Source organism: Pezoporus occidentalis, unplaced genomic scaffold (assembly GCF_034315485.1).
Source record: "Pezoporus occidentalis ecotype Australia unplaced genomic scaffold, CSIRO_AGI_Poc_V1 ctg1751, whole genome shotgun sequence".
In the NCBI taxonomy this organism is placed as follows: domain Eukaryota; kingdom Metazoa; phylum Chordata; class Aves; order Psittaciformes; family Psittacidae; genus Pezoporus; species Pezoporus occidentalis.
Window position 1 is genome coordinate 1 of NW_026913588.1, and position 11,939 is coordinate 11,939.

Below are 11,939 nucleotides of genomic sequence, written 5' to 3' on the forward strand. Positions count from 1 at the left end.
ATCCCATAGCAGCATCCCATGGCGACATCCCATAGCGACATCCCATGGCGACATCCCATGGCGACATCCCATGGCGACATCCCATGGCAACATCCCATAGCGACATCCCATAGCGACATCCCATAGCAATATCCTATAGCAAGATCCCATAGCGACATCCCATAGCAACATCCTATAGCAACATCCCATAGCGACATCCCATAGTAACATCCCATGGCAACATCCCATGGCAGCATCCCATGGCAGCATCCCATAGCGACATCCCATAGCAACATCCCATGGCAACATCCCATGGCAACATCCCATCCCAGGGGTGCTCAGTGCTTGGGACCCCCAAATCCATCCCATCCCATCCCATGGGTGCTCAGTGGTTGGGGACACCCAGATCCGTCCTATTTGATCCCATTACATCCATCCCATCCCATTGCATCCATCTCATCGCATCCACCCCATCCCATCCCATTGCTCCTATCCCATCCACCCCATCCCATCCCATTGCATCCATCCCATCCCATTGCTCCCATCGCATCCATCCCATCGCATCCATCCCATCCCATCCCATCCATCCCATCGCATCCTTCCCATCCATCCCATCCCATTGCATCCATCCCATCCCATCGGTCCTAGCCCATCCACCCCATCCCATCCCATTGTATTGCATTAATCCCATCCAATTCATCCCATCCCATTGCATCCATCCCACCCCATCGCATCCATCCTATCCCATCCATCCCATCCCATTGCATCCACCCCATCCCATTGCATCCATCCCATCCTATCCCATCGCATCCATCCTATCCCATCCCATTGCTCCTATCCCATCCATCCCATCGCATCCATCCCATCCCATCGGTCCTATCCCATCCACCCCATCCCATTGCATCCATCCTATCCCATCCCATTGCTCCTATCCCATCCCATCCCATCCCATCCCATCCCATCCACCCCCTCCCATCCCATTGTATTGCATCAATCCCATCCAATTCATCCCATCCCATTGCATCCCATCCCATCCCATTGCATCCATCTCATCGCATCCACCCCATCCCATCCCATTGCTCCTCTCCCATCCACCCCATCCCATCCTATCCCATCCATCCCATCCAATTGCATCCATCCCATCCCATCCCATTGTATTGCATCAATCCCATCCAATTCATCCCATCCCATTGCATCCATCCTATCCCATCCACCCCATCCCATTGCATCCACCCCACCCCATTCCCCCCCCAGATGCTCCCCATTGGCCCCCCCCCGACCCCATTGACCCCATTCTCCTTTCCCCCCCCCTCCCAGACCTCCTGGTGGGCGCCTTCGGGGTGGACACGGCCGTGGTGTTCAGGTGGGTGCAGGGCAGGGGGGGGGGGGGAGGGTCCCTCCCCCCACCCCCCCCCTCTGACCCCCCCCACCCCCCCCCCCATTAGGGGCCGCCCCATTGTCCACGCCAGCGCCGTGCTCAGCATCGCCCCCACCATGGTGAACCCCGAGGAGCGAGGCTGCGTCCTGGACAGCGGCACTCACGTGGCCTGGTAATTGGGGGGGGGGGGCATGGGGGGCAATGGGGGGCATGGGGATAATGGGGGGCAGTGGGGGGGCAATGGGGTGCAGTGGGATGGGGATACCCCAAAGGGGTACCCAAAGGATGCAGGGATGGAGGATGCTGGGGGGGTCCAATGGGGGTCCTTGAGGGGTCAATAAGGGGCAATGGGGGGGCATGGGGGTAATGGGGGGCATGGGGATAATGGGGGGCAGTGGGGGGGCAATGGGGGGCAGTGGGATGGGGATACCCCAAAGGGGTACCCAAAGGATGCAGGGATGGAGGATGCTGGGGGGGGGGTCCAATGGGGGTCCTTGAAGGGTTAATAAGGGGCAATGGGGGACATGGGGGTAATGGGAGGCATGGGGATAATGGGGGGCAGTGGGGGGGCAATGGGGTGCAGTGGGATGGGGATACCCCAAAGGGATACCCAAAGGATGCAGGGATGGAGGATGCTGGGGGGGGTCCAATGGGGGTCCTTGAGGGGTTAATAAGGGGCAGTGGGGGGGCATAGGGGCAATGGGGGGGCATGGGGATAATGGGGGGGGAATGGGATAATGGGGGGCAGTGGGATGAGGAGACCCCAAAGGGGTACCCAAAGGATGCAGGGATGGAGGATGCTGGGGGGGTGGGGGGGTGGTCACAGGGTGGACTTGGGGACACCGGGGGGGGGTCACCCATTGTTGGGGGGGGGGGACATGGACCTCAGCGGTGTTGGTGCCAATGGGGGGGGGCAGCGATGGGTGCAGGGGGTCCCATGGGTGCCCCCCCCCCCCTTTAGCATCAACGTCAGCTTCTGCCTCAACGCCTCTGGGCGCCACCTCCCCCGCTCCATTGGTGAGTGATGGGGGGGGCACCCAATGGGGACCCAAGGGGACTTTGGGGGGGGGCACCCAATGGGGACCTGGGAAGGGTTTGGGGGGGGAGAACCCAATGGGGACCCCGGGGGGGGGTTGGGGGTGGGAACCCAATGGGGACCCCGGGGGGGGGTTGGGGGTGGGAACCCAATGGGGACTTGGGGGGGGGGGGGCACCCAATGGGGACCCAGGGGGGGTCTTTGCGGGGGGGGCACCCAATGGGGACACGGGGGGGGGGGGGGGTGGAGTTTGGGGGGGTTGGCACCCAATGGTGATTTGGGGGTGGTGGGGGTGGGGGCACCCAATGGGGACGTTGTGGGGGGGAAGCTGGGGGGGGGCACCCAATGGGGACTTGGAGAGGGGGGATCCCAATGGGGACCCAGGGGGGGTTTGGGGGGGGGTGGCACCCAATGGGGACCCGGGGGGGAGGTACCCGATGGGGACCTGGGGACAGGGTTTGGAGGGGGCACCCAATGGGGACCCGGGGGGGGGGGGGGGGTTTGGAGGGGGGCACCCAATGGGGACTTGGGGGGGGTTGCACCCAATGGGGGGGGTTGGGGGGGAGCACCCAATGGGGACTTGGGGGGGGTTGCACCCAATGGGGGGGGGTTGGGGGGGGCACCCAATGGGAACTTGGGAGGGGGGCACCCAATGGGGACTTCGGGGGGTTGCACCCAATTTGGGGGGGGGCACCCAATGTGGGGGCTGTTGATGGGGGGGGGCACCCTATGGTAACACCCAACACCCCCCCCAGGGTTCTCGGTGGAGCTGAGCGTGGACACGGCCAAGGGGGGGGGCTCCCGGCGGGCGCTGCTGCTGCCGGGGGGGGTCCCCACGCGCAGCCTCACCCTGCCCGTGCCCAATGGCAGCGGAGCCCGGTGCCACAGCGCGGCCCTGTTCCTGCGGGTAGGGGGGGGCATAGGGAGACATCACCCATGGACCCCTCACCCATGGACCCCGTCACCCATGGACCCCGTCACCCATAGACCCCGTCACCCATGGACCCCATCACCCATGGACCCCGTCACCCATGGACCCCATCACCCATTGACCCCATCACCCATGGACCCCATCACCCATTGACTCCATCACCCATGGACCCATCACCCATGGACCCCATCACCCATGGACCCCGTCACCCATAGGACACCCTCCATAGACCCCAATACCCGTGGACCCCATCACCCATGGACCCCATCACCCATTGACTCCATCACCCATGGACCCATCATCCATGGACCCCATCACCCATGGACCCCATCACCCATAGACCCCATCACCCATAGACCCCATCACCCATAGACCCTATTATCCATGGACCCCATCACCCCCCCATGGACCCCATCACCCATTGACTCCATCACCCATGGACCGCATCACCCATAGAGCCCATCACCCATGGACCCCCCCATGGACCCCATCACCCATAGAGCCCATCACCCATGGACCCCGTCACTTATAGACCCCATCACCCATGGACCCCCCCATGGACCCCATCACCCATAGATCCCATCACCCATTGACCCCCCCCCCATGGACCCCGTCACCCCCACATGGACCCCATCACCCATGGACCCCTTCACCCATGGACCCCATCACCCATAGGACACCCTCCATAGAACCCATCACCCATAGACCCCATCACCCATGGACCCCATCACCCATAGACCCCATCACCCATAGACCCCATCACCCATGGACCCATCACCCATGATCCCCATCACCCATGGACCCCATCACCCATGGACCCATCACCCATGATCCCCATCACCCATGGACCCCATCACCCATAGACCCCATCACCCATGGACCCATCACCCATGATCCCCATCACCCATAGACCCCATCACCCATAGAGCCCATCACCCATGGACCCCATCACCCATAGACCCCATCGCCCATAGACCCCATCACCCATAGACCCCATCACCCATGGACCCCATCATCCATAGACCCCATCACCCATAGAGCCCATCACCCATGGACCCCATCGCCCATAGACCCCATCACCCATTGACCCCCCCCCCCATGGACCCCATCACCCATAGACCCCATCACCCATGGACCCCATCACCCATGGACCCCATCACCCATAGACCCCATCACCCATAGACCCCATCACCCATGGACCCATCACCCATAGAACATCCTCCATAGAACCCATCATCCATAGACCCCCCCATGGACCCCATCACCCATGGCCCCCCCATGGACCCCTTCACCCATGGCCCCCCCATGGACCCCATCACCCATGGACCCCATCACCCATAGACCCCATCACCAATGGACCCCATCACCCATGGACCCCATCACCCATGGACCCCATCACCCATAGACCCCATCACCCATGGACCCCATCATCCATGGACCCCATCACCCATGGACCCCATCACCCATAGACCCCTCCATAGACCCCATCACCCATAGACCCCCCCATGGGCCCCATCACCCATGGACCCCGTCATCCATGGACCCCATCATCCATAGACCCCATCACCCATGGCCCCCCCCATGGACCCCATCACCCATGGCCCCCCCCATGGACCCCCTCACCCCTGTGCCCCCCAGAATGAGTCCGAGTTCCGGGACAAGCTCTCTCCCATCGCCGTGGGGCTCAGCTTCGCCCTGGACCCACGGGCGCCCCCCGATGCCCATGGGCTGCACCCGGTGCTGGCGGCGCAGACACGCACCCACCTGGAGGCAAAGGTACCCCCCGGCCCCCCATGGCACCCTATAGAGCCCTATGGAACCCCGTGGCACCCCCTGGTATCCCCTGGTACCCTGTGGCACCCCATCCATGACACCCGCTGTCACCCACGTCCACATCACCCCCATGTCCCCATCGCCTCCGTGTCCCTCTGTCCTTTATCCCCATACCCCATATCCCATGTCCTATGTCCTAGACCCCATAGCCCATATCCAGTATCCCGTATCCCATATCCCATACCCCACATCCCATACCCCATATCCCACAACCCGTATGCCGCATCCCATGCCCCATATCCCATACTCTGTATCCCATACCCCATATCCCATATCCCATACCCTGTATCCCGTATCCCATATCCCATACCCCACATCCCATACCCCATATCCCACAACCCGTATGCCGCATCCCATGCCCCATATCCCATACTCTGTATCCCATACCCCATATCCCATATCCCATACCCTGTATCCCATATCCCATACCCCACATCCCATACCCCATATCCCACATCCCGTACGCCACATCCTATGCCCTATATCCCATATCCCATACCCTGTATCCCGTATCCCATATCCCATACCCCACATCCCATACCCCATATCCCACAACCCGTATGCCGCATCCCATGCTCCATATCCCATACTCTGTATCCCATACCCCATATCCCATATCCCATACCCTGCATCCCGTACCCCACATCCCATACCCCATATCCCACATCCCGTATGCCACATCCCATGCCCTATATCCCATATCCCATACCCTGTATCCCGTATCCCATACCCCGTATCCCACATCCCATACCCCATATCCCATGCCCCATACCCCATATCCCACATCCCATACCCCGTACCCCATATCCTGTATCCCACATCCCAGATCCCATACCCCACATCCCATGCCCCATATCCCACATCCCATGCCCCATACCCCATATCCCACACCCCACATCCCATACCCCACGCCCCACATCCCATACCCCACATCCCATACTCCACATCCCGTACCCCACATCCCATACCCCACACCCCACATCCCGTGCCCCACATCCCATGCCCGTATCCCACATCCTGTGCCCCACATCCCGTGCCCCACATCCCGTGCCCCACATCCCCTGCCCGTATCCCACATCCCATGCCCCACATCCCGTGCCCCACATCCCGTACCCCACATCCCATGCCCCATATCCCATACCCCACATCCCATACCCCATATCCCACATCCCATACCCCATACCCCATACCCCACATCCCATACCCCATACCCCACACCCCACATCCCGTGCCCCACATCCCATGCCCGTATCCCACATCCCATGCCCCACATCCCGTGCCCCACATCCCGTGCCCGTATCCCATATCCCATGCCCCACATCCCGTGCCCCACATCCCGTGCCCCACATCCCGTGCCCGTATCCCATATCCCGTGCCCCACATCCCGTATCCCACATCCCGTGCCCCACATCCCGTGCCCCACATCCCGTGCCCGTATCCCATATCCCGTGCCCCACATCCCGTATCCCACATCCCGTGCCCCACATCCCATGCCCCACATCCCGTGCCCCACATCCCATGCCCTACATCCCGTGCCCCACATCCCGTGCCCCACATCCCATGCCCCACATCCCGTGCCCCACATCCCGTGCCCCACATCCCCTGCCCGTATCCCACCTCCCATGCCCCACATCCCGTGCCCCACATCCCGTGCCCCACATCCCCTGCCCGTATCCCACCTCCCATGCCCCACATCCCGTGCCCTACATCCCTTGCCCCACATCCCATGCCCCACATCCCGTGCCCCACATCCCGTGCCCCACATCCCGTGCCCGTATCCCACAGGCTCACATCCAGCTGGACTGTGGTGAGGACAATGTGTGTGTGCCCGACCTGCACCTGGAGGCCTTTGCGTAAGGGGGGGTCCCGGTGTGTGCGGGGGGGTCCATGGTGACCCTGGTGTCCCATGGTAACGTTGTTGCCATGGTGACGGTGCAGTTGCCATGGTGACTGTGCTGTTGTCATGGTGACGATGCTGTTGCCATAGTGACACTGGTGCCATGTTGATGGTGCTTTTACCATGGTGACCCTGGTGCTGTTGCCATGGTGACGCTGGTGTTCCCATGGTGATGGTGGTGTTGCCATGGTGATGGTGCTGTTGCCATAGTGACACTGGCCCCATGGGGATTGCGCTGTTGCCATGGTGACAGTGCTGCTGCCATGGTGACACTGGTGTTCCCATGGTGATGGTGCTGTCGCCATGGTGACGGTGCTGTTGCCACGGTCACAGTGCTGTTACCATGGTAACGATGCTGTTGCCATAGTTATGATGCAGTTACCATGGTTACAATGGTGTTGACATGGTGACGATGCTGTTACCATGGTGATGATGCTGTTGCCATAGTGACACTGGTCCCATGGTGATAGTGCTGTTGCCATGGTGACACTGGTATTCCCATGGTGACTGTGCTGTTGCCATGGTGACACTGATGCTGTTGCTATGGTGACGGTGCTGTTGCCATGGTGACGCTGGTCCTGTGGTGATGGTGCTGTTGCCATGGTGATGGTGCTGTTGCCATGGTGATGGTGCTGTTGCCATGGTGACAGTGGTTTTGCCATGGTGACACTGGCCACATAGTGATGGCGCTGTTGCCATGGTGACAATGCTGTTGCCATGGTGACACTGATGCTGTTGCCATGGTGACACTGATGCTGTTGCTGTGGTCGCAGTGCTGTTGCCATGGTGACGATGCTGTCGCCATGGTGACGGTGCTGTCGCCATGGTGACGATGCTGTTGAGGCTGTCACCATGGGGATGATGCTGTTGCCATGGTGACACTGACACTGTCACCATGGTGACAATGATGTTACCATGGTGACAACGCTGTTGCCATGGCGACACTGATGCTGTCACCATGGTAACAGCGCTGTTACCATGATGACACTGATGCTGTTACCATGGTGACACTGATGCTGTGATGCTGCTACCATGGTGACGATGCTGTTGCCATGGTGACACTGATGCTGTGATGCTGCTACCATGGTGACGATGCTGTTGCCATGGTGACACTGATGCTGTGATGCTGCTACCATGGTGACGATGCTGTTGCCATGGTGACACTGATGCTGTGATGCTGCTACCATGGTGACAATGCTGTTGTCATGGTGACACTGATGCTGTCGCCATGGTGACCCCGATGTCCCCGCAGTGACCGCCGCGCCGTGTACCTGGGGGACCGGAACAGCCTGAACCTCACCTTCCATGCCCGGAACCAGGGCGAGGGGGGGGCCTACGAGGCCGAGCTCCACGTGCGGCCCCCCCCACACGCCCAGTACACGGGGGTGCTGCACCCACATGGGGTGAGTGGGGCGGGGGGGGGGCTGTGCCCCACAAGTGGGGGTTGCGACCATGGGGGGGGCAAGGGGGGGTCCTCAGGTGGGGGGGGGGGGTTTGGAGGGGTCAAAGGGGTGCCTGTGGGTGCCCCTGGCTATGGGGTGGGTGCCCATGGGTGGGAGGTGAGTGCCCCATAGGTGGGTGCCCATGGGTGGGAGATGAGTGCCCCATAGGTGGGTGCCCATGGGTGGGAGATGAGTGCCCCATAGGTGGGTGCCCATGGGTGGGAGGTGAGTGCCCCATAGGTGGGTGCCCATGGGTGGGAGGTGAGTGCCCCATAGGTGGGTGCCCATGGGTGGGAGGTGAGTGCCCCATAGGTGGGTGCTCATGGGTGGGAGGTGAGTGCCCCATAGGTGGGTGCTCATGGGTGGGAGGTGAGTGCCCCATAGGTGGGTGCTCATGGGTGGGTGCCCCCTGGCTATGGGGTCAGTGCCCCATAGATGGGTGCCCATTGCTGGGTGCCCGTTGTTGGGTGCTCCTTGATGGGTTCTCATTGATGGGTGCCCACTGATGGTTGCCCATTGCTGGGTGCTCCCCATTGGATGCCCATTGCTGGGTGCTCCCTATTGGCGGCCCATAGATGAGTGGTCCTCATTGGGTGCCCATGCTGGGTGCTCACCATTGGGTGCCCATAGACGGGTGTCCTCCTTTGGATGCCCATAGAGGGGTGCCCATGGCTGGGTGCACCCCATTGGGTACCCATTGATGGCTGCCCATGGCTGGGTGCACCCCATTGGGTACCCATTGATGGCTGCCCATGGCTGGGTGCACCCCATTGGGTACCCATAGAGGGGTGCCCTCATTGGATGCCCATTGATGGGTGCCCATGGCTGGGTGCTCACCATTGGGTGCCCATGGCTGGGTGCACCCCATTGGGTACCCATAGATGGGTGCTCCTCATTGGATGCCCATTGATGGGTGCCCATGGCTGGGTGCACCCCATTGGGTACCCATAGATGGATGCTCACCATTGGATGCCCATTGATGGGTGCCCATTGATGGGTGTCCATGGCTGGCTGCACCCCATTGGGTGCCCATAGATGAGTGCTCCTCATTGGATGCCCATTGATCGGTGCCCATGGCTGGGTGCACCCCATTGGGTGCCCATAGATGAGTGCTCCTCATTGGGTGCCCATTGATGGGTGCTCCCCATTGGGTGCCCATGCTGGGTGCTCACCATTGGGTGCCCATAGAGGGGTGCCCATGCTGGGTGCACCCCATTGGGTACCCATAGAAGGGTGCCCTCATTGGGTGCCCATTGATGGGTGCCCATGGCTGGGTGCACCCCATTGGGTGCCCATAGATGGATGCTCACCATTGGATGCCCATTGATGGGTGCCCATGGCTGGGTGCTCACCATTGGGTGCCCATAGAAGGATGCCCTCATTGGGTGCCCATTGATGGGTGCCCATGGCTGGGTGCACCCCATTGGGTACCCATAGAAGGGTGCCCTCATTGGATGCCCATTGATGGGTGCCCATGGCTGGGTGCTCACCATTGGGTGCCCATGGCTGGGTGCACCCCATTGGGTGCCCATAGATGGATGCTCACCATTGGGTGCCCATTGATGGGTGCCCATGGCTGGGTGCACCCCATTGGGTACCCATAGATGGATGCTCACCATTGGATGCCCATTGATGGGTGCCCATTGATGGGTGCCCATGGCTGGGTGCTCCCCATTGGGTGCCCATAGAAGGATGCCCTCATTGGATGCCCATTGATGGGTGCCCATGGCTGGGTGCTCCCCATTGGGTACCCATAGATGGATGCCCTCATTGGATGCCCATTGATGGGTGCCCATGGCTGGGTGCTCACCATTGGGTACCCATAGATGGATGCTCACCATTGGATGCCCATTGATGGGTGCCCATGGCTGGGTGCTCACCATTGGGTACCCATAGATGGATGCTCACCATTGGGTGCCCATTGATGGGTGCCCATGGCTGGGTGCTCACCATTGGATGCCCATTGATGGGTGCCCATGGCTGGGTGCACCCCATTGGGTACCCATAGAAGGGTGCCCTCATTGGATGCCCATTGATGGGTGCCCATGGCTGGGTGCTCACCATTGGGTGCCCATGGCTGGGTGCACCCCATTGGGTGCCCATAGATGGATGCTCACCATTGGATGCCCATTGATGGATGCCCATTGATGGGTGCCCATGGCTGGCTGCACCCCATTGGGTGCTCCCATCCCCCCGGTGCCCTCACCCCCAATCTCTTCCCCCCCCCCCCCCAGAACTTCTCTGCCCTCAGCTGTGAGCTGGGGGGGGGCAACGGCTCCGGGGCCCTCATCTGCGACCTGGGGAACCCCATGAAGGCCGGGGCCAGCGTGAGTGGGGGAGGGGGTGGGGGGGGTGGGGGAGGGGGTGGGGGAGGGGCTGTTGTGACCCTCCCCCCTCCTCCTCCCCCCACAGATCTGGGGGGGGCTGCGCTTCACCATCCCCCACCTGAGCGACAGCAGCAAAAGCATCCGCTTCGAGCTGCAGATCCGCAGGTGGGGGGCGTAGGGGTCTGTGGGGTGCTATGGGGTCTGTGGGGTGCTATGGGGTGTATGGGGTGCTATGGGGTGTATGGGGTGCTATGGGGTGGTATGGGGTGCTATGGGGTGGTATGGGGTGTATGGGATGGGGTGCTATGGGTTGTATGGTTTGCTATGGGGTGTATGGGATGCTGTGGGGTGTATGGCGTCCTACGGGGTGTATGGGGTGCTATGGGGTGTATGGGGTGGTATGGGATGCTATGGTGTGTATGGGATGCTGTGGAGTGCTATGGGGTCCTATGGGGTGCTATGGGGTGGTATGGGATGCTATGGGGTGTATGGGATGCTGTGGAGTGCTATGGGGTCCTCTGGGGTCCTGTGGGGTGGTATGGGTTGTATGGGATGCTGTGGAGTGCTATGGGGTGTATGGGATGCTATGGGGTGTATGGGGTCCTATGGGGTGCTGTGGGGTGTATGGGGTGCTATGGGGTGTATGGGATGCTGTGGGGTGTATGGGGTCCTATGGGGTGTATGGGGTGGTATGGGATGCTATGGGGTGTATGGGGTGCTATGGGATGCTATGGGGTGTATGGGATGCTGTGGGGTGCTATGGGGTCCTATGGGGTGTATGGGATGCTATGGGGTGTATGGGATGCTGTGGAGTGCTATGGGGTGTATGGGGTGCTATGGGGTGTATGGGGTGATATGGGATGCTATGGGATGTATGGGGTGGCATGGGATGCTATGGGGTGTATGGGATGCTGTGGGGTGCTATGGGGTCCTGTGGGGTGTATGGGGTGGTATGGGATGCTATGGGGTGTATGGGATGCTGTGGGGTGTATGGCATGCTATGGGGTCCTGTGGGGTGTATGGGATGCTATGGGGTGTACGGGATGCTATGGGGGGGGGGGTCCTAGTGGGGGGTCCCCTTTGAGGTGGGTCCCTATGGGGGGGTTCCTTGTGGGG

The 11,939-nt window shown here is 61.1% G+C and overlaps 1 protein-coding gene across 1 annotated transcript; it reads left to right on the plus strand.

The window, feature by feature from the left end:
- Positions 1-1,233: 1,233 nt before the first annotated feature.
- LOC134161527 (integrin alpha-5-like) lies at positions 1,234-10,988 on the plus strand (the record flags this gene model as incomplete). The annotated part of the gene is made up of 9 exons (XM_062614438.1): positions 1,234-1,342; positions 1,425-1,529; positions 2,319-2,374; positions 3,149-3,300; positions 4,963-5,100; positions 6,943-7,010; positions 8,307-8,457; positions 10,731-10,823; positions 10,909-10,988. Coding segments are annotated over 9 exons (952 nt in total), but the record flags the coding sequence as incomplete, so codon positions are not given.
- Positions 10,989-11,939: the final 951 nt, after the last annotated feature.